Consider the following 23677-nt stretch of genomic DNA (forward strand, 5'->3'; position numbering starts at 1 on the left):
ATTTCTGAATGCTTATTCCAGCCATTTGTATAATTACACAAAGTTACACTGAATAATAATAATAATAATAATAATAATATAGTTTGTTGCAGGGCATACTTTTTTGGTGGCAACAAACAAAGATGTAAAAAAAAAAAAAAAAAATTTTTTTTTTTTTTTTAAATAGGAAAATTCCCTGGCTACGCAGTACATGTAGAATTAACGGACAGGCTATGACCTGTAACCTTTAAATCCCCTCTATACGGCTGTGGAGAGAACATCTGGAACGTGTTTTTGATCACCGGGGGGAGGGCTCAGAGCCCTCGGCCCGCACGCACAGGACGCAGCGCATTCCCAAACCGGCCCGGGACCCGCGTTCAGGGGGTTTATTAACATTTCCCTGGCGCGGAACGCCGCTGTTTATCGCCGCATTAAACACACATCGCGGCCCTGCTGCCTTGCTGCTCCTGGCCTGCCCGCGCGGACGGGGAGCACTGGGGCAGAGCTCGCGCTCGCTGCGGAATGGGACTTGTGAGCGGAGCTTGGCGTTTCCCCAAGATACAGAATGTACTTGAACGTATTCCAGCAGAAGTTAACTCCAGGGCAGCGCGCTTTTATCGGCCCCTCGCATTCCCCTGCTCACAGAAGAACAGTGTCAGTCACAACGTTGTTAAGCCTCCTGCGTGGGCCCCTTCTCCATGCCGCATATTTGCAACACCATAACGGACACAACACACGCAAAGGCTTCTCTGGGCTAGGACTTGGCTACGCTTCCATTCAAATGTCAATACGAATTCTAACAAAATACATCGTGCGTCTTCACCCTGTACCATTTACTGGTTTTTACTGACCAGTTGTGTTGGCTGGAATTCTTGTGATTAAAAAGATAGAAATTTACAAAAGAATAAGATAATGTTTTTTTATGCATTATCAACATTACCACCATGGCATGGGGTCCTCAGCTTTTGGTGGTTGAAAACATAAACCTAAATATTAGTATTGTTAAAGTAGCTAAAAACATGCAGCAGACATTTACTGGAGCCCGAATACATGACTTGTTTGGCCCCCAAATTATAATATCAAACTATTTTAGTAATATTTCCAACACCTATGGTGCTTGGTTTCCCTACTCTCATTTTTACCATTTGAAGCCCTGTTTTGGTATTTTAAGAAGTAGATGACAGTATCCAGAATAAAACTGCATCTAAAACTAAAAATGAGTGTGGCAGTAGACCATTTCAGATGCAATGACAGTTGAAATTAGAAAGCTGAGATCATTCTCCTCCATTGACAGGCAGCAGGTCTGTTGGTGGGAAAAGATACGACTAGTAGATAGCTGGTGAGAACTGCACCGCACAACACACACACAAAAGCTGCTAATGAAGCATTTTATTTTAAAAATGCCAAATTAATATATGTGCAAACATTTTATATTTATAATTCATTTTGCCTCTGTAAATATTGACCTTTGTTTGAGTTGACGGCAAATTACACTTAAATGGGGGAAATGTTTTCAGGTATATTCTCCCAAAAATGTACATTTCGATAATTAAAAGGACATCAGGACACCTCGCTGTCAGAATCCAGAACAGCCGGAACAAATTTACTCCATACATACCTATATAATGGTCATGCATGTATATGAAACAGGAACTCACAAGCTGTTTAACAAGACTTATTAATTACATTTTTGGGTTTAATCTGAAAGCATGGATCACATTAATTAGAATATACTGGCTCACTTTCTTAGGCCTTGAAGAAACTCTGCTGACAATGCACTGATCAAACACTGCCGCAAAGTGTGTTGAATGGCATCAGTGATATGTCCAGTGAAGCATAGACTGTCCATCACGTTGATTTATAGTCCAGACTTTACAATATTTCACCCTGCCACCGCAGATTTGTTTGCCCTTGTTTTATTAACCTCCAAATTTATTATTCATAACTGTTTTATTTTAATATAAAAATTATGATGGAAGCCATAGAAAGGTTTGTCAGGGTGATGGACAAGGTGAGCTTAAAGGACCGATATGTAAAACAGTCTGCAGCTGTGCCAGTGTTAGGCACTGCACTATAATGAGTAATGGCCGTGGGGGTGGGGGTTGGGTGTGCGAGGGAGGGGAGGGGATTGGGGTGGGGTGGGGTGACGGGGCTTTAATTTAAAACTGTCCGTTCCATAATGGCGAGTGTTATTGATGGCAGGAGTAAACTGAAGCCTATAATAACGGAGGGACTCTTTCACCAGACGTATCAATAGGCCCTGACATATAAACCCCATTTCTTTTGCTTCCATCTTTCACTCCGAGTAGTTTAGGAAAGAAGACAGAAGAGTCTTCTAAGAACAGTACAGGGTCATGTGGGAACTGTGTATTTAAGGTGGCCAAATAATGAAGGCAAACACTGGTTTACCGAGGTCTTTCAACAGAGCATGCTTGCTATTCACACAACAATGCGTGACTCAAACTTGTCAGTGCAGGAAACTATGTTGATTGTTCATTTATATACAAATAATTTTTTGTCATATTTTTGTCACAATTCAGCCCATTTCTCTATTAGATTAATGTGATAAACTGTAAAGCAACTGGGAAAATGAACAAGGTCCATATGTATTGCAACAGATCAAATAAACAACAGGAGTAATGGAATGATGAGTTGATTGCTTGAGAGTAGAACTACTTTGAGCACAAAAGGAGCTCAGAACAGTAATAAACAAACATTCAGCAGAGGAGAATTTTGTCACAATTTCACAAATACAACAAAAAGTAAAAATTCTTTCTCGAAAGGGACTGATCGCACATTCATCATTCCAGCCTTGGTGATAACACAAACCCAAACAAACGTTCAGGGCTGTGGGAAATTGTCCTTCTTGGCAGCAGCTAACGACGATGGTCCAGCACAGAGCCTATTATTATATTTTGCTTGTTTACCCACCCCAGAAGGCCATGCTCCCCAGTGAATCCTCCTTATTCAAGGTGGGGGCCTCCGCCCAAGTACAGAAGCCAAGTGTGGCACTTTGTGATGGTCAGAACGCACCACGCATCCCCCTTTTGGAGGATTTCACTGTAGGTTGTCAAGATTATTTAAATTTCGGGAAGATTAAGGGCTCCTACTGCCTTGTCGGCCCCTGCGAGCGGCTCGCTCATTGATGTCTAATTGAGCGATTTAGGTCAGAAGAGCCCTGCTGTCTGGTCTTTGTGTTAAGCTCTGTCATGCAAGACCTTTGGCAGTACTAAGGCTGGACTGGCAGTTGCTGCACTGTCCTCAATAGCAAATACAGTTTTCTGCCCCATTTAATTGGACCATTTTTAAAATAAGAGGATTAGTTTTTTTTTTTTTTTTTGCTTAGTAATATCTAAGCGTGGGCAGTGTAAAACCTACTCTATCACGACTCCGGTTAAATGGCCGATGTGGGTTGGGATGCAGCAGATCGTGTGCAATGGTCTCACTGCTTGATTGTTATGTTCATGTGGTATTTTGAGAAACTGCATGTTCAGTGGCGTTTTCTCACATTACAAATTTACATATGAATGCCGGCAAAGTCTCCTGGTTTTATATTTTCCTTTATAATTTTCATTTTAATCATTCAACTATTAAAAATGCGTATGTAAAAATTCCAGACAATCTGAAAAATTTTTTAGTGTATTCACATTTCATTTTTATTAATGATTAGCTTTGTCCCCATTGAAGGTACCCTAATTTTCTCGGAATCATTTCTATTTATATAATGTGTGTTTATTTACCGCTCTCAGAGATGGAGGTTGTGTAATAGTCAAAATGTTAAATAAATAAATAAATAAATAAATAATTCATAACACCAGTGGGATCACATTGCCACCTGCTGGCCAGGATGTGTAGTACAAACAGAACAATGCAGTCATGCAATTCCTGACTCTGGCTGTCACACATTTAAAAAAATGAAGAAAAAAACAACAACTGAGACGTTACCTATTTTTATGAAGAAATGCCACGATATTTCTAAATTTGTTTTTTCTGTATATCAGCACATTCTTGGAGAGTGCAGGAGAAGCCTTTGGCCAATGCTGGACATAGTTTGAATTTTGCTTTAAAGCAGATCAGAATACATTGCCGGTGACAATACAAGTGGGTTCTCTGACACTATAATCACGGCCATTCACATTCACATCTGTCACAGTGACAACCATAATGACCAGAAAATGTGCATCGGATGTCTTGAATAAATTGTCTTACGTCGGCCTGGTAGAAATTTGAATGACCTTTATTTTGATATTTGTATGATGATTGATGTCCTTGATTGATTGATGACAGGCGGCGAGAAGGCCTGTGTCTCTGAGATCAGCTCACCAGTGCGTAATGACCTGCAGATGGGATAGCACAACCCCGGGGTCCCAGCATTGTTCCAGAAGGCCATTTCTTTCACAGGCTTGAGCTCATCAGGTCCCCGTAATAAATCTGTCATACCTGATGATATGATGATGCGTCCCTGTAGAAAAACATAACCAAGACAACAGTGGATCGAGCAAAGACGCTCTCCTGTCACGCAGCCAGGTTTTTGCATAGAATTGTTGGTTTCGTCCATAACATGTCACATTTTTTATTTTTTCCAAATTCATAAACATATTTATTTTTGTGCCTCCTGGGCACATCAGCTGTAGTAGTTTGCATTATACACAATATATGCATCAAACACATTACAGTAATTATATGAATGTCATACAAAAATTATATAAGAAATACAACAAAATGCATGCAGCACACTTGGATTAGAGTTAAGATGGAAATAGTTCTAGCAGAATAATTTTCCAGTGTAAAGTTCAGTTCACACAGGATTTTGACCCCACATGTTTTACATACAATAAAGCCCACAGTAAATCCTTGTTTAAATAAATCTATGAAGTACATGCCCAGATATTGGGTCTCATGGTTATTAATGAATGCATTCTTGAATTCAAGATTCAGTCAAGAGATTGTCCTGCATTTTGACCTGCATTTCATTTAGCAGGTGTTGTATCACTAATTTCTACGAGGGCACTGATTTTATTGTAACTTTTCCTATCTAGCTATAGTGGTCATTTTGTTACCATGTTAAATGCCCTTTATACACTGTGTCCAGTGCAATGCCCCTGAATGTTTTTAGGCTATCCCTAGAAGAATAACAATGCTTCCACAGTGCATTCACATCACCTGAGGAAGATGAGGTTTAGATTATACACTTCTACTTCCCCATTATTCTTTTAAGTTTCAGGTTTTAAGTTGTGCCTTTCCTTGGTTCTTTTGAAAAGCGAGAGGCACTCATGGTGCTAACACTGTCTCCATTATGGAGGGACAGATGCTATTATTGTCTTATCACTGAAACAGCTCAGTAAGTTTGATGTGTCAGACACAACTGATCTAAGCAATAGGTAAATGCAGTATTCTTCTGTGAAAAAAAACAGCAACATAGAAATTAGTATGTAAGGTTCACTAAATTCATTTTCATAATCTCAAATGTAATTAGTTCTTAAAAACAGTAGAAAAATAAGTTAATTGCCAATTGTTTATTATAGTAAAACATTTATTTACAAGACATTCTATCTATCTCTTGAAAAATTAGTTGACAGAATTTTTAGAATTTACATTGAGAGGACTCAGCTAGGACCACTCTAAAACCGAAACTTGTAAACTGAATTGTTTCCTGAACAAAACATTTTTTTAGGGCAAAATAGAAAATCTGATTTAAGCTTCAACTGCATGGCCTCCATGAACAACAGCCCTCTTACCAGGCTCAAAAGCCTCATCTACTGGGGTCTATCCAGGTGGGTGCTCTGACACAATGCTGAAAGAAACAGTAATGTTCAATGTTCCACGTTGCAAGAATGGTTTCATTCTATAGCAGATTCTCTAACACAATACATAATAGTGACTTCTCTGGTCGATTTGGTGCCTGCAATTTACCAGTACTATTACAGCAACACCTATCCAATGATTGTTCAGCTCAGCTAGTGGACAGCAGCGTGCAATGAAGTAAAAAAAAAAAGAAATAAAAATAGTGCGCCCAGTGTTGCTCACATGGGGGAATTTGGCAGCGCCAACTATGATAGAGGAGTCACTACTGCACATTCGAGAATACTGAATCCATCGGAAAATGAGGCTGGTAGGAGCCACCTGGTGGGATTTATTGGAACATTTAATTTAGATTTTAATTTAGGAATTATATCCAAAGGCTGGCCTGGGATCGTATGGGGATCCACCGGGATGAGTTGGCGGAAGTCGTTGTGGGACGTCTGGGTTGCTCTGGTGGCCCCTTTGCCACCGCGACCCTGACCTGCACCAAGCGGTTAGAGAATGGATGGATGGATTTCATTTAGAATGTAGCCACAATTCTCAAAAGATCATTTGCTCATTCAAATATATTGAATTTATTCCTTTTGCATTGGTGTTCTGAAGGTTTTGTGCTGTTACTGTCAGTCTGTTGCTGCCTCAAAGAATGAGATCTTTTCAGCTGAGATCAGTGCAGTTTGATTGGTGCAGTTTGATTGTGGAAGGTCGGACCATGGGGATAAACTGTGGAGATAACTAACAAAGATTCTTTCATCATATGATCTCAAACAATCAAGAAAAACCAATAGGGAAAATATGACAACTTATTATAAAAAGAAATTCAAAATACTATGATCTAAACAAATTCTCAGCACACACAGTCCATCCATCAATAAATGACCAAAGACTAGTCAGGAATTTTGTCATGCTTTTTATTTTTAGTGTTATGCAACTTTAGAAGTATAAATATCTGTTTAATATACAACATCTATGACATCCATAGAGCTTTCCTTGGGCAAAATACAAAATGCAAACACTTCTTTATTGCACAGATCCTAAAAGACACACTGTAAATAAGCAAATTCATCTAATACTAGTTCACACACATAAAATGAAAATCAAATGAAACACAACAAAAAAATGGAAGGAAAAAACAAAAACAAAAAAAAAAAAAAACAGCGAGAGACCATACAGAACCGGACAGGTAATTTACACAGATTTGAACTGGCAACCACATAGACTTTACAGTCATTTACAGCACGCCCTGGCTGGGAGGATGAGGCACAAGCTACATATACTATTCACCATATTACTTTGTGTGATGCAGCACATAGATTTGGCAAATTAATAGTACAATATACAAAATATACATCCATGAAGTATCTGTAAACAAACATTGAATGTGCTTTAAGGATTCAAATGGGTCGACCTTCAGAAGAAAACAGAGAAAAGGCATGGGGTCAGACAGGTGCTCCATCGCTCCAAGTCATGTGATTTTTATTTTATTCTTTTTTTTTTTTAGAACATAATTTTAGTTATTCATGAATGAGTATACACAATAAAACAGCACAAGATACTACACTTGTCCCCCTCATTTCAACAATGCTATTTTGCTCTTTCCATATATTTCATTAAAGGGGTGGGTGGAATCTCACTTTACTTAAGGTGCATTAAATAAGGTCTTCCCTGTCATCACAAAATACATGATGGTAATACTATGAAATAATTAGTAAAAATGCATTTTAATTTTTTTTTTTTAAACACTTCAGTGTCTGAGCATTATTTCACTAATGTAGTTAATTCCTAACATATTCTATTTCCTATTTCTACAGATTTTATCCCAATTATAGGCATACATTTATAAAGTATTTTTTTCGATGCAGTATCTATAAGATTCAGCATAGTCAACATTACAGGTATCAACAGTGTAAGTATAATTTAAGTATCATTTTCTCAAATTAGGGGTATGCAGTGTATAGAGGTTTGACACTGCCTGCTGAAACCTGGCAGTAGAATCTCACAAAAACACAGTGTTTGAAAAGATGATGTGATGCCATTGGTTAAGAAAGGCCAAAGAAGAATGGATTAAGAATGGGCGCATCTTTATCATAGATGTTTTCAAGAGACAGAATTGAAAAGAAGATGGAAGATAGTTGTTTGACAAGCCCATCAAATTAGAGATTCACAATCGCATCCTTTCACGTTTGTTTAAATGACATATCCTACCACATCTGATCATGCTGGCAATTCTAAAAATGTGGAAACAGCATGATTTGTATGGCCTTATGCATGTACTCAGTACCCTTTCTTAAATGTGATTGGGATAAAATATGGCAGCATTTTCAGTCGCAATGTCCAAACAAAATAAGTTTTGTATTGCACGTCCAGAAAGTGAATCTGACTAACACTGCAGGTTTACAGCAGGAAGTGTTTTACATTAAACATGCATATCCTTTTTAAACTTTAAATACTTGTGTAAATAAAATGAGTTTGCACTGTCCAGATATGATGATTATCAGTTTTTCTCTTTTCATCTTACTACATTTGTTTTTGTATTTTTAAGTACTGCCTGTCATGTACGGAATCACATGAGATAAGACAGTAAATTCTATATGATGAAAACACTGTTGAATCTATATTGATAGAAGGTTATTCCTGAATTTTAAATGAGCCTTTTTTTAAACTTTGCATCTATGAACAGAAATGTGTTTTCCTATTTTGTATATCTAAACAAACACATTTTTAAATAGGGGAGAAACATTCCCCCCAAAATAGACTGATTTAAAAAGAGCCTCCTATGAACCTTTGCCAACATGTAGCTTATGGAACTTTATTTTGCAGTCCTTTCCCATTGATAAAGTCTGTTTTTGCCCACACTGTCACAAGGAACAAGAATTTCTCACTGGGAATTTGAACGTCACAGCTAAACTGGCAATGGCCACAATAGGGGCATCCCAATGTACGGATGAATAGCCGAGGCATCAGACCATCCTGGCAAGCATTTACCCTTAGACTTATGTTCCAAAGCTACATTTTTAAAGAAGGTTTTCCCTTTTGATCTAAGTTTGTGTGCACTAGCTTGCATTAGTTCAAGTAAAAACACAACATATTATAAATTGTTAAAAAGACTGAGCTTGAGAGAAATGATACTTGTCTTGCCCTATGCCTTTTTTTAACATGTACAGACATTACATTAGCTCACTGCCAAGCAGAGGAAATGACTCCTAACTAGTTACAGATTCTGGAGTATACAAACATACAACCTAACAAAATATATACATATAAAACAAACAATACTCACGATTAAGCCCATTAATCCCCTTTTTACAGTTAGTTTTATCATATTTACAGTAGTTTGCATAAAAATGAAATTTTTAGAAATGTAAAGAGATGTATGTGAAAGGAATGTGAATTTCACCAAAACCTGCTAAAAACAGCAAGTATAATTCCCACAAACAGTAAGGCCCCTTCCACTAGATATGACTCAATGAAATTCCAGAACCATAAGATGATTCCATATTAAATAGTTCTAGGTGAGAAGCACAGCACTCAGTGCATTCCATCTGTGCACCACTACCCAAAACAAAAACACACGCCCTCTCTATCCAAAAACAAAAACAACACTAACAAATAATAAAATAAACATTTTGGTGACATTCATTTTCTGTAATCTGCATGAAGTGTCCTTAGCGCGTGTTCAGCACTAAGATGATGTTCTCTTCAAATGGTTGATTCAATGACATGCTAAGCGCTTTTGATTTACATGCTAGACTACCTTTCCATTCCAAGGGTGAAATGTACTTATTTGCTTACAACCGTACGCACATGGTCAATCCCAAGACTGCCGATGAATACCATTCTGTTTTTTCATTTGTTTTTTTTTTTCAATTTCTGATGGCTTTATAGTTTGGTGCTGGGGGCAATTCCAAACAAACCCAAATTGACACTCATCTACTGACCCTTTAAAATGGCCTCTCCAAAATGCCGCTACGATATCACAATGATTGCACAAACTTCTGCTGTCAATAAAAATATAACCCTTCATCCCAAAATGCTGATTTGACACTTGTCAAAAAAGAACTGTGACAGGAATATAGTCGAAACATCATAAATAAAACATTTTGGTGAAAGATTCAAATCAGCAGCAAATTATGTCTACATTCAGTCTTAGATTTGATAATTCTTATTGACAGATATTTATAAAGCAGTCTCCTTTACCATACATCTGCTCTCTCACACACAAACACACACACACAAACATACCTTTTCTCATGCTGTACAAACACTGTGGTAACAGCTTCACCGGTTCTCAAAAATAGAAGGCATGTGAAACGACAAAGACATGATTTTTCCAAAAGAACTCAAAAATGATACTGCACACCAAAAACAACCAAAAAACAAAATGGCCGCCTTCTTTCAGACACAGCACAGTGCGATACAACTGGCAGCTACTGCTCAGGTACCTCTTACGTTTTTTTGAGTGTGGAGCCACGTGCCAATTCCTTGGCTGGTTTGCTACGGACAAAGTCTTTTTCCAAAGCAGTGGTGTCATTTGCCGAGGCTGTTTTTGAAGCGTCTTTGCGAGTGTTCTTTGTCAGGGAATTTGTCTGCTCACATTCTTTCCTTTTCTTTTCGCCCTGCTCTTTCTTGCCGCCAGACACCAGCTTCTCGGAGGTTCCAGCCTTTGCTTCACCCACGCTTGGTTTCAGTTCAGTTCGGGCTGCGCCTCCGAACCCCGTCTGCTTATAAGAATCCGCTCCGGGGCCTTCAGCCTGCTGCCTTGAGCGGCACTCCTTGGCTGCATGCGAAACGCCCTCTTCTGCCGCATCGACGTGGAGCCTGCCTGAAAGTGCTTCATTGTGCTTGTGTGCTTCTTTTCTCCTCTCTGCTGGTGCTGGTTGCATTGGCGGTGAAGCACCACTGGGAGGCGCAGTCTGACTGCTGCTGGGTTTCGCCTGCTCCCTGGGAGTCTGCTGCCTGCCTGAGGTGTGTTGGGATGTTGGCTCTTTTTGTCTTGCACTGAGGCCATCTTTAACTATTGGCTGCTCCAGAACTTTAGCCCTGCCTCTCCCAGAGTCCTCTTCTGCTTTACAAGCAGGGTGTGAAACAGGAGATGTTTCTCCTCTAGGCTTGATTTTGGGATTTACTTGGGACAGAGGGGCTTGTTTTCCTGAAATCAAGCCAGACTGCTTTATCTGTGTAGTACTTGAGGACTCTTTAATACAAGACTGTGTCTGTTTTACCATTTCTGCAGGAGTTAAAGATTGCTTCGTGCCAGACTGCGGCAGTTTTACGTTCTGTGTGGAGCTTCCGGAATCTTTCATGCCACACTGTGACTGCTTTCCTGTTTGCATGGGGTTTGAGGACTCTTTAATGTCAGACTGTACCTGTTTGACTATCTGTACAGGGCTTGAAGACTCTTTAATGCCAGGCTGTATCTGTTTCAGTGTCTGTACAGGGCTTGAGGTCTCTTTACTTAAAGATTGTGATTGTTTTATTGTCTGTGCAGGGCTTGAGAACTCTTTAACGCCAGACTGCACTGGCTTGATGGTCTGTAAAGGTCTTGAAGACTCTTTAATGCCAGGCTGTACCTGTTTCAATGTCAGTACAGGGCTTGAGGACTCTTTACTGAAAGATTGTGACAGATTAATTGTCTGTAAAGGGCTTGAGGACTCTTTCATACCAGACTGTATCTGTTCGACAGTCAATGTAGCACTTGAGCACTCTTTAATATCAGACTGTACTTGTTTGACTGTCTGAACAGGGCTTGAGGTCTCTTTAATGGCAGACTGTACCTGTTTGGCTGTCTGTACAGGGCTTGAGAACTCTCTACTTAAAGATTGTGATTGTTTCATTGTCTGTTCAGGGCTTGAGAACTCTTTAACGCCAGACTGTATCGGCTTGATGGTCTGCAAAGGTCTTGAAGACTCTTTAACAACAGGCTGTACCTGTTTGACTGTCTGTTCAGGGCTTGATGACTCTTTAATGTCAGATTGTACTGGCTTGATCATCTGAACAGAGCACGAAGACTCTTTAATGTCAGGCTGTACCAGTTTCATTGTCTGTACAGGGCTTGAGGACTCTTTAATAGCAGGCTGTACCTGCTTGACTGTCTGTACAGGGCTTGAGGTTTCTTTACTGAAAGACTGTGACTGTTTTATTGTCTGTACAGGGCTTGAGGACTCTTTAATGCCAGACTGCACCTGCTTGACTGTCTGTGCAGAACTTGAAGACTCTTTAATGCCAGACAGCACCTGTTTAATAGCAGGTTGTACCTGCTTGACTGTCTGTACAGGGCTTGAGGTCTCTTTACTGAAAGACTGTGACTGTTTTATTGTCTGTACAGGGCTTGAGGACTCTTTAATGCCAGACTGCACCTGCTTGACTGTCTGTGCAGGAGTTGAAGACTCTTTAATGCCAGACAGCACCTGTTTAATAGCAGGTTGTACCTGCTTGACTGTCTGTACAGGGCTTGAGGTCTCTTTACTGAAAGACTGTGACTGTTTTATTGTCTGTACAGGGCTTGAGGACTCTTTAATGCTAGACTGCACCTGCTCAACTGTCTGTGCAGGACTTGAAGACTCTTTAATGCCAGACAGCACCTGTTTAACTGTCTGTGTAGGACTTGAGGACTCTTTACTAGCAGATTGTACCTGCTTGACTGTCTGTACAGGACTTGAGGTCTCTTTAATACCAGACTGCACCAGTTTAACTGTCTGTACAGGGCTTGAGGACTCTTTACTCGCAGGTTGTACCTGCTTGACTGTCTGCACAGGGCTTGAGGACTCTTTACTCGCAGGTTGTACCTGCTTGACTGTCTGCACAGGGCTTGAGGACTCTTTACTCGCAGGTTGTACCTGCTTGACTGTCTGCACAGGGCTTGAGGTCTCTTTAACATCAGACTGCACTTGTTTGACTGTCCGTGCAGAACTTGAGAACTCTTTAATACCAGGCTGTACCTGCTTTACTAGCTCTGCAGTCGGTAAAGAATCCTTCGTGCCAGACCGTGGCTGATTTATAGTCTCTATACTTGATTGTGACAGTTTGACAGCTTGCACTGGATTGGAAGGCAAACTTGTTTTTGAGTCTGTTAACTTTTTCTGGTTTTGGTTTTCATTATTGGGAGTGACCATTTTATTGTTGGATTGCTTGGTCTGAATTGTTTCCACAGGCCTATTTTTCAGCAGCTCCTGCTCAGTTTCCGAAGCTGTGGGGCAGACGCCCTTTATCTTTGGTGATGTGGGACCAGCATTCTGCTTCGACACATTACTGGAGGCTGCCTGATTACTGGCCTTTTTATCACACCTAAACAGTCCCTCTGTCTTAGCTGGCACAGTGCTCTCCTCTGACTTATCGCCTTTTGTCTCCCCCTTTGCACATGACTCTCTGGCTGTCTCCACCTTGTCTCCAGGGCTTTTGGAGGTGCTGAACTTCTTCCCATCAGGCACCCCAGCAAGGCTGCTGTCCGCTTTCACAACAGCCACATTTGCAGCCATCACATTCGCACCCTGCGTTTGTGGAGTGTCTGTTGAGCTGGAAGCCAGGACATTTGACGATGGATTTTGCAGCGTGTTCGGTTTAGCGTCAGTGGTGCTGCTTCCCAGTTTTTGTTTTGGTTGGTCGGCTGTATGTTTTGAAGGGAGTCCCTGCTCTACGTCAACACTGCCATGTAACGTAGAAGACGTGAGTGTACCCTGTTTCCTGGAGCTTGGCTCCGATTGTGAGCCAGCACTTTCCTTGACCATTTCTGATGGCTGGGGAGCTGCATTTTGACCCCCACACTGGACCTCAGGGGTTGTCTGTTGCACAGGCAGTGTCACATTAGGGCTTCCCAGCTCTGTTCTCTTAGCTGCAGAGGGCTGGCTGGAGACCTCACCCACATTGTCAGGTTTAGGTGGAGGAGCCATTTCCTGAGGCTGTTCTGGTTCGTCCTCCTGGTCCTCATTGCTGGCCTCTCGGATGGACGGGGTTCTGCCACAGGAGGAGTGGATACTTGGGCGAGAGGCTCTCAGATCGTGCACTAGGCTCAAGCTGGCTTTCGCGCCAGGCCTGGACTCAACCTTCCCACACACGTCTACAGTGTCCAACTTAGCCAGCCCCTTTGTTGCTTCACCAGAGAGATCCATTCTAAAGAGGCCTTTGTCAGCACTGCTACTGCACTGATTGCTTGTGAGTGTGGGACTATCTTTTCCAGTGGTGGGCTCCTCTTTGATTGGGCTCCTACAGCTGAGTGGTCCATGGCTCCCTACAGAGGTACCCTTCGGCTGCTGGACTGGCAACTGCTTTTCGGTTTGGCTTTGTTGGCGCCCCTGAGCTCCCAAGCCCTGGTCGGGGTGGCTAATGATCATCTTGGACAAGCACGTGTCAGTTTTGGAGGTCCTTGGCCCAGACAGCATGCCGATATCCAGGGTGCCCTCCAGGGGTTTCAGGGAGGAGACGAGCCGCCCCTCCAGCTTGTACTCTGAGGAGGTCTTCCTGATTGGCCCCTCGCTGGAGGAGATCATCTGGAGCTTCTCTACAGCGCTCTCCCCTCTGCTGCTGAGCAGCTTGGGGGCCAGAGCCTCCGTGCTAATGACGGGTGGGGTGTGGACTCCACCCATTGTCCCCTTTACATGGTCCATGACTAGAGCAGAGTCCAGCTGAAGGCTCTTAGACCTTGTTGCACTGAGGTGGAGGCCCTCATGGATGGTAGGGGAGATCCTGCACATGCAGTCCTCCCGCTCCTCAAAAGACTGCCTCTTCCTGGCAAACTCCACATTGGAGGCCTTGAAATCTATCCTCTCGGGCTTGCCTGCCTCCTTCCCCTGCCTGGGCAGTGGCCTATCCCCCTTCTGTGGGCCCCAATCCAGCAGGCCTGAACTGGACGGTGTCTTGACTCCCTCGTTTACCATGGACCCAGAGTCACCACCCCTGCACGGCGGCTCCAAGATGCCCTCGCATGCCCGGGTGTTCAGCTTCTTGTACAGGGCATCCTTCAGTGTGGAGCTGCCAGACTTTCCATCTAAGGGGCCTGCTTCAGGGCTCCCAGGCTCCTGAAGGGCCTCCAGTTTCTGGAGGGGCTCTCGCCTTTCCGTCCAGTCCTGTTTCTTCACCACCACCTTGGCCTTCAGCTTCTCTTTGTCCAGTTCATCGATGGACTCCTGCCGACCGATCTTCCGGGTGACAGGCCGCTTAAGGCAGCCCTGTTCCGCTGGGCGCACCCGGGTGGTGGTAGGGGCATCGCAGGACGTCTCCTCCACACTCTGCAGGGCGTGATCCTTGGGGGTGGGCGCTCCCTGGGCCTCCTCCTGTGTCACCTCCAGGCTGTGCTTGCGGGCACACAGGTGCTTCTTGTCCCCCGGGTAGGAGGGCGAGAGCTTCTCCTCGGACTGAACCCTCTTGAGGAGGGGCGAGCGGGGTGGCTCGGCGCTCTTGGGTCGTACCATGTGCCTCACAATGGTGGGTGGAGAGTGCATTTTGGCTGGGAAGGCCTGGGTGGTTTTAGAGCTGCCCACATTGTGGCTCAAGAGCGGGGAGGGTGAGCGCTGTGGAGAGGTAGGCTGGGGGGTCGGGGAGGGTGTGCGAGCCAGTGGGGACAGCGGGATACTTCCTGCTGATTTACGGCGCCCCTGTCTCAGCCTCTGTCCCGTGAGCTTAGGGCCCAGGCCGTGGAGGGTGCTGGGACGGATGTGGCCTGAGCCAGCAGGGGAATTCGGAGCACTGGAGCTAGGAGAGCTGCTTTGAGAAGAGGTCCCACCTGGAATTAATATACGAGGAAAAAAGTATAAAACAGAAAATATTAACATTTATATTTAAGTTAGAAGTTAAAAATGTATGTCAATGCAACTTTTATGACAGAATATTTAGACAGAATGCAAAATAAAAGAATTGCTCTGCATGTGCGGGGCCAGGACATAGCCGGCTAACCTGATTGGTTGAAGTCGGGGGTTGAACGGAAGGCAGCAGTGGGAGAGCGTGGTGACAGACTATGGGTGGGCGACCCTGGGAGTGACTCCCCTGATGACAGGGAGCGGTTGAGGGAGGAGAAACTGCGGCTGGTGTGGAGCAGAGGAGAGGGCTGCATGGCGAAACGTCGAAATAGGGACCTCCGCCTGTGAGACAGAGGAGGGGATATGAGTCACCCCAATACTGTAGCCGCTAACCGTTTCCCCTCATAGTCCCATCTGCATGGCTTACAAAGACAGAGCACCCAAATCAGAGACACCATGGAGAGAGGATCAGACTCAATATAACTGCACAACCTAGACAATACCAAAAAGCAGTGGTCACCACAGTGGTCCTTAACCCTGGTCCTGGAGTTATTGATCAATAATAGTGAAAACCAGTAGACCATGTGCTGTCTCCAGTACTAAAATAACATGCTAAGTATCTTTGCCATTCATCACAAAAAAGAGAGGAAGTTCCCCTGCCATAACATCTTGACACAAACTCCCAGGTGGCAGCAGAGACAGCAGATGAAAATTGCTCAAATACCTACACAGAAAGGTTTGGCCTCAAAATGTCAACACTAGAAACCATCAAACCTTTTTGTAATTATATCTTTGTCAGTCGTTAGGCCTATACAGTTTTTTTTTTATGAGAATGTTTTATGTGAGCAGTGGAAAGCCTACTAACCTTTCCTGTGTCTTCTCCTTCTTGGGTTTCTTTGTCCTTCGCACCATTTTGCTCCTGTAGCTGTTCCTTCGGGCTGGCCCAGTTTTAATGGAGGTGTTCTCAAAGGGTGTGGTGGAGATGGCCACCTTGCTGCCGCTCTGAAATCGTGTGAGACCAGCAACAGTAGGGATGAGTGACCCCTTCAAGTATGGTCCAAACGTGTGTTTATGGTTGTTAGTCTGTCTGTGTGTTGGTGTTTGTTTGCATCAGCTTGCATATCTCTTGGCATATGCGCGTGTGCATGTCTGTGTGTATGCTGTACCCGTCAGCAGAGGTGACAGGGTACAGCATTCTCACCTTCAGCAGCAGCTCCACCACCTCAGTGTGCACCAGCCCGTGCACCGGCTCCCCGTTAACGTGCGTGATGAGGTCACCAGCCTTCAGCCCAGCTGTGTGCGCAGGCCCGCCCTCCTCCACATTCTGAAAGGCAAACCGAGGAGCCGGCTGTCAGTCACTGCAGATCTGCTGTCAGTTCACTCACTGTCAGACAGTTCAGTTCAGCACTGAACTACAAAGGACAGGAAACTCTTCTGATCTAAAAATAAATGTGTGTCTTTGCTTCAGAAAGTTTCCATTTAAACAACGCTGTCAGTTTGTCAGGCCTGTTAAGGAACCGTTCTAGTGCATGGATGGGCCTCCCTGTTTGGTACCAATTCTGGACGACGCCAGTGCTGACTGCAGCCAACAGCTCCACAGAACAATTCACAATTGGCTCTTGTGCTGGCCAGGCATCGGAGGGTTAAATTGGCCAGGATTACAGCATTTTAGCACTCTTTCCCTGAATTTGTGAACTGCAGTGCGGTGAGGACCAGCGGCAACTTCACATGCTTGGAGGAAAGTACGTGCCTCTTTGGACTCTCCTGAAGCGATAGTGGGGGTTACAGCAATGAGTGCTAATACACACATGCACGTGCGCGCACGCACACACACACACACACACACACACACACACACACGGCATTCCAAACCATGGAGGAAAAAGGGGAAAAGCATAAAATACATGTGCGAGGGCCAGAGTATTGCTGTTCCTTACCCAGACCATGTGGTAGACGGTGTAGACATCGCTGTCGCAGGCATAGACCCTGATGGCCCGCAGCGTGAAGCCAAACTTCTTCCCTGAGCTGTGGATGATGACGGGCTGCCGGGGGCTGACCGCGCACAGGGAGGAGTCTCGGCTGGGCGAGGAGTCTCTGGAGGAGGGGTCCGAGGACAAAGAATAGGGGGACATTGGGCTGCCCAGAGGGGACACCCCAAACACATCTGCAGGAAGGAGAGAAGGTATGTGTAAATGTTACTGAAAGCTTTCATATCTTGCAATGAGACAATATAATTTGGCAACTGTTAGCAGAAAGAGAGTTACAGCATGTTTTCGGAACTGACAAAGAGCTGGATCATCTTCCCAAAATGCACTGAAAATGTGTGTGCAGCTGCTATTTGAGTGCCAAGCACGGAACGCCATCTCTATTATCAGACCCAGGGAGCTGAACAAACAGAATTTCATTTGGCCGTGAAGGCAACAGCTTTCCTCTAAGTGGTTCAGCAGCAGCAAACAGACGCTGTTTCTGGGCCAGCTCCCCTGCTGTGGCCGAGACTGATGGGATTTCAAACCCGCAGCGTGAAGGTGCATGCATTCAGCACGAGGTGTCCAGCAGGGGGCGACTCCTGCCAGTCTCGAATCCCAAAGGGCATCATCGCGCCACGCTTCAGCGAAGCACTGCCCCACGGGAGCCTCACACTGCGAAAATGCAATTTCATGCCGTCCTCTCTATCTCTTTCATTCCCCCTCCTTCCCTCTCTCTCTCTCTCTTTTCTCCAAATTCTGACCCAACCCAAGCCGTCCCTCTCCTCGCTCACCTCCCGGGATCATGAGGGAGAGGGCGCTGGCCGACACGGATTTGGGCACTTTGCTGGTGATCCTCTGCTTGTCGGCCCCGTCGGATCGGGCGCCGGCGGTGGGGGCCCCCAGGTCCCCCGAAGTCTTGGAGGAGGCGTCGGGGCTTTCCACGCCCTCGCCCCTCGAGTGCAGCTGGTCCAGGTGCTCCGAGAAACTGCCTACTGGGATGAAGAGAGTGGAGAGAAGGGTGAAGAGTGCCAAAATATGCATTAAAAACCACAAGGATACAATTTTGAAATTGATTTACAAACACTTAAAATTACTTATTATAAGTATTTAACATGCAGATCTCCAAAGATTTCTATTTTACATGATTTCGGAACGCCTCCATTTTCTAGTGCCATATTGCGGCTGCATATATTTCTATCCATTGAAAGCAATGATTCTTTCTTTCTGTAACAAAGTTTGCCCATTGAGCATTTTTGAAACTAACTCCATTCAAGTAGCAACTGGCTGCTCTGAGGTCAGGAGTGAATTATAAGAATAATCCAAGGTACTATATGAGGTTCTTGGTGATTTTGTGTATATAGCTTACATTTTCACATGAAGCCCATTCATAAATCTGGTTATTTACAGAAACAATTTCATTTCAGTGCTTTGCTAAAGGCTCTGAACCGGCAAGCTACTGTTTACAAGTCTGCCTATCTGACCACAATGCAAAGCTTGCATCTGTTCATAGGGTAATTTAGCCTCTCAGTGTCATTCATTTAACCTTCTCCATAATGCTCAGTTCTACTCTAGGACCATGTAGCATTAGCGGCTCCTACGGCACGTGTCCATCGTACCCGAGAGCGTGGAGCCGCTCAGGGTGCTGCCGGGCGTGGTGGCCTCGGGCTCGTCCTGAGGCGTCTCCCCAATGGTGAAGGCCACTTTGCCAGAGTCCACCCCGCCCAGTGACCCGTCCACCTCCTCCACTTCAGCCGAGATGGCGAATTTTGGGAGCAGCCCGGAGCGGCGGCTCAGACTGGCGCTCTCCACCTCCGACGAGTGGGACAGGGAGGGCCTGTGGGGGGAGGGGTGGCAAAACAGTGAACACAGGTCAAAAGGACAAAATGATTACACAGAAAAGTCCATACACTGCCACAGGTATTGTGGGATGCGTGTTCCACAGCAGGAAAATACACCCAAAAGCAGCTTGTACAGCAACAGAGGTGGAACATATGAACAGATACATTTCATAGCCTTTCTTCCCAATGATAAATATCCTTTTTTATGCCAGATCTTCTTTTCTTGCGGTTTCAGGTTGCACAGAAGATTGCCAGAGGAAATAGTTTCACCAAAATAATATCAAATTTCATTCTTGTAAAATAATTGGGTAATATACTAAAGAAAACATTCTGGAGGCATAACAACACCATAAAAGCTGCTTTTGACTTAAGTGTATATTTTTCCACAAACCCCTGAATTCCCTATACCTGGAAATGTAGAGCCAGCCAGTCATCAGAAACATCTGTAAATATCTAACATATCCTTCATCGCAAACAAAGATTGCCTAGGCTAATTGAAAACAAGCGTATCATAAAACTGTGTATCAATGTCAAACAACCTCAGAAAGGGAACTATCCCTTTAGCAGTACACATGATGTCACCATCAAAATATCCAAAGGTGTGCTCATTTAAAGAGTAACATCCTGTTTAACATCCGGTATTAAGAGGTCACACCCTGAGGATCACCTATCACATGTCCTTTGTACATCACCTCAACTTAAATATTGCACTACACTGCAATATAAGCGGAAAGGCGTGACTAAAGCCGCTTCCTTTTAAGTGAGATAAAATGATCGATTGTTCACAGCCAGGCCAATATTCAGTCTGTCAGAAGTAAGACTTTTTTTTTTGTGTGACCTACATTTCGGTGAACTCTGGGGTCCAGCTGAGGGAGTCCACCGTGAGGGGGCTGCCACTCTTGCTCTTTTCCTCCTGCTCGCCCTTCTCCTCCAGTTGCCCACGGGACAGGTCCAGGCTGCTGTACACCTGTTATACCCAAAAAACAGAGCCCCATCAGGGACAATGGGGACAGACTACACATGCAGGTCACAACCACCACTCCAGCCCAAAAGCACACCACGATCAAGAAGAGATTGCACACTGGCGCCTAATTCTCATCAGCATGAGGGCCTAGAGAAGAATGTTAAACAGATGTTGATCACTCCAAACATTTTTAAGTGGTATAATTTGTTTTGTTTTCACAAACATGCACATTTTCCTGATAACAGAGACAGATGACTGTACACCTACTATTGGCCTGTGGAATAAACACAACCTTGACTGTTTTTTTTCAGTTTCTGTTAAATCTGCCCTTTAAGGGACAAAAATGTTCCAAGAAAATTTAACTGGCAGGCAGGTGCGAAGTTTTGCAGCATCAACATAACAGAAAATAGAAAGGAGGCAAATATTTCACTGAATATTCTCTGAGGGACAATACATTTACAATGGACCACAGTAACATGCGCGACTTTAATGTAAACTGCACACAGTTTAATAGGTTTCACTGTACAGGTCCACAATGCCAAGCCAGGCAAAATCGCAAGCTCATACATACATAAGTCTAACTTCATACATAAACACATAAGTACATCATACATAAATATTACACACTATGCATAAATACATAAATGCATAAGCTTACATGCCTGAGCGGCAGAGCCGCAGTAAATGCGTTCGCAGCTGAACAAAGACTCACTTTGGAGAACCTGTGAGAGCATGAGGAGAACTGGCGCAGCTCAGCGTTGAAGTCTTCGTCGTTGGTGTCCTCCTCCTCCGTCTCCAGGTGGTGATACCGCTCAGATCGAGCTAAGAGGGTGGAATCAGATCCCTCATTAGATCTCACTCTACTCTGCTGCCCACAAGGCAACCTTTCGACAGAAACACCGCTCCCAGGTCACTATGGCCTGACGTTTCAGTGTTTTTTTTGATGTTTAAATAATGAATCGATCGACGTTGGTTCGATTATTTAAATTGTCATTCAGTGTTTACAAAGTTTCACATTTCAATAAAAGAATTTCAAATGTCATTATTTCATAGTACATTCATATTTAAAAAATGTAACAAAACCAAAGCGTAAACCGTGATTAATTTACAAAACCGAATAGAAATTGAACCAAACTGAAAAGACACTAATGCATTATTGAGGCTGGGGCTAGATTAAATTGGTCAACTATATATTTTAAATGCTCTTCAGATGTTGGTCCAAACACAAAAGAAAACCATGTGGAGCCTTGAGAACTTCCAACAAAATGTGTTACTACCCAAAAGGTACAATCATGAAAGAATAATTATGTTTCACAATATCGGTGAGAGTTGTCGGTAATCTGCAGGAGTTTTACTGGTCTAAAGACTAAAATTTCCAAATGATTTGACCCAGGTGTGGTAAACGGCAGGGGCCATTTTTACCACTTGCGTCTGATGAACACAGATGTTTTAACATTAAAGCCCGGATCTGTAATGAGCACGCGCGGGACTCACTGTCGAAGTAGCTGGTGTCGTCCTCCGACTCCAGCTGGGGGATGAACTCGGCCTTCTGCCGCAGCAAGCTGTTCCAGTCCAGGTTGTGGAAGAACTGGTGGTGCTTCACTTCGTAGGCCCCACCTGCGGACGAAAACACGCGGCCGTTACCTCAACCGGCGAGGTCGAGATCGAACAGCGCCGGGCTAAGTGCCGACTCCGTGCTCCTCCCCCGCCCGCCCCGTATCCTGCTGGCCCGCGCCCAGTGGTGATATCACCGCCATAAATTATGCACACCAATTTCCTGTGAGTGACCTTTCAGGAAGAAAGGACTTTCCTTTGAATGCAGATCCGGTCGGGAGTAATTTCAAAGGGCAAGTCCAGTCGCTCTTTTTTTTTTTTATATAACTTTAATCTGCTCTAAAGCAAACTAGCAACATTCTTGATTTTAATTTTTTTTATTTCTTTTTGGGGGCCGCCGGTCAGCTTTAAAAGCACGCAGCGCCTGGCACGCAAAATGGCATGGCGTGACTTCATGGTGTAACCCCCCCGTGGACAATTACCATAACCGACAAACAAGGAAAAAAAATGCAGCGAGTCGTGCAGCGAGTCGATGAGCGCTTTCCTTATCTGGCCCGATCCCACGCCCTGGTCTCGGCCCTTTAATCATAAGTTTGGCTGAGGAGGCAGAGGCTGTTCTTTTCACGGACCCGTAGCAGCGTAGCGGCCGCTCAGAATGCAGAGCGTGCTCTCTACGGGCCTGAGCTCCTCATCAGATACCCCTCCTCGCGCTCTGACCGAGCCTTTTTGCGGTAGCTGCCCCGAATCTCTGGAACAGCCTACCTTTCCACATAAGAACCGCTCCGACCCTAGAGTCTTTTGAGTCGCTGCTGAAGACCCACCTCTTCTCGTTGGCATTCAATTCGAGTTGAGCTTGTCACCTTGTTTTTATCTTCTATATAATTCGACATAATTCTTTTATTACCATGTTTATTGTTTCCTTTTATTCTTATTTTTATTACTTTTATATTCATTTTTGGTATTTAAAGTCTGTTCAAGCACTTTGGTCAACTGTGATTGTTGTAAATGTGCTATATAAATAAACTTTGACTTGACTTTACAAGCAGCAGAGCCTTTCCCTACTCAAGGCCAACGCACAGCACTGATTTTTAATTGGCCAGCCTTTGCGCTTTCTCAGGCCTTCATATAGCCAGACATCCTGTCTCGTAATCGGGGTCTTTATTTTCTAAGCGGTTACGTCTTTCTAAGCGTGCCGCATTCAGATCTCCGTGCAAGATTAAGAGTCGCAGCGAGAGTGAAATGTACATCAGACCGGGTAATTAATCTCATAAATCTTGGGTGTGGGAAGCAAGCGGTAGCAAGAATCCCAGCTTGATCTGAAACTGCAATGCCAAATCAGAGGGGGTGAACTGTTCTGCAGCGAAACGTGCATTCAAATGAGATCTCCTTTCATGAAAAACTGAACAGAGTGCAGAGATGTATGGGGAATAAATTGTACAAACTTTCAAATCTATCTAATCCCATCACATCATTTGGCACTGGCAAAATAGGGCGACACGCAGACAGTGGTTTCACTCGTTTCTCCTTCGTCCCTGTGCTTCCATGGGCTGTCAGGGGCCGCGTCAGGGCAGGAGTGTGCAGAACATTCCAAACACAAAGGGCGTGGCTGACCTGTGCCCATTCTCTCCAGAGGGTTCTGTCGCAGCAGCAGGGTGATGAGGTCCTGGGAGTCAGAGGGCGGGGCGTCTTCTCCCTCTGGCCAATTGATCTCATCTGGTGCATGAAAACAGAGATTAGGTTGTCAGTCCCAATGCGATGGCAATGGTCAGACTACTTCACAGCTTTACCATGTATATTACATTTATGTATGTATGTATGCTATAATAACACAATATCATCAGTGATATT

General features: G+C 44.1%; 1 protein-coding gene across 13 annotated transcripts in view; it reads right to left on the reverse strand.

Annotated features, from left to right (window-relative positions):
* Positions 1 to 6672: 6672 nt before the first annotated feature.
* Positions 6673 to 23677, reverse strand: part of mast4 (microtubule associated serine/threonine kinase family member 4) — a 148767-nt gene continuing 131762 nt past the window's right edge. For 9 of the 13 annotated variants that reach the window (XM_064308649.1, XM_064308650.1, XM_064308647.1 and 6 more), the window contains 11 exons: positions 23441 to 23542; positions 21770 to 21892; positions 20988 to 21097; positions 20154 to 20278; positions 19090 to 19307; positions 18265 to 18465; positions 17444 to 17670; positions 16708 to 16830; positions 16372 to 16508; positions 15664 to 15848; positions 6673 to 15493 (listed from right to left, as the gene is read on the reverse strand). In XM_064308649.1, the coding sequence (XP_064164719.1) occupies positions 10224 to 15493; positions 15664 to 15848; positions 16372 to 16508; positions 16708 to 16830; positions 17444 to 17670; positions 18265 to 18465; positions 19090 to 19307; positions 20154 to 20278; positions 20988 to 21097; positions 21770 to 21892; positions 23441 to 23542 (6821 nt within the window). In that variant the 3' untranslated portion in view covers positions 6673 to 10223. The remainder of the gene's footprint in view (positions 15494 to 15663; positions 15849 to 16371; positions 16509 to 16707; positions 16831 to 17443; positions 17671 to 18264; positions 18466 to 19089; positions 19308 to 20153; positions 20279 to 20987; positions 21098 to 21769; positions 21893 to 23440; positions 23543 to 23677) is intronic. The other 4 variants (XM_064308659.1, XM_064308648.1, XM_064308658.1 and 1 more) reach the window with 3 other exon arrangements.

This window comes from Anguilla rostrata, chromosome 14 (genome assembly GCF_018555375.3).
Source record: "Anguilla rostrata isolate EN2019 chromosome 14, ASM1855537v3, whole genome shotgun sequence".
Lineage (NCBI taxonomy): Eukaryota > Metazoa > Chordata > Actinopteri > Anguilliformes > Anguillidae > Anguilla > Anguilla rostrata.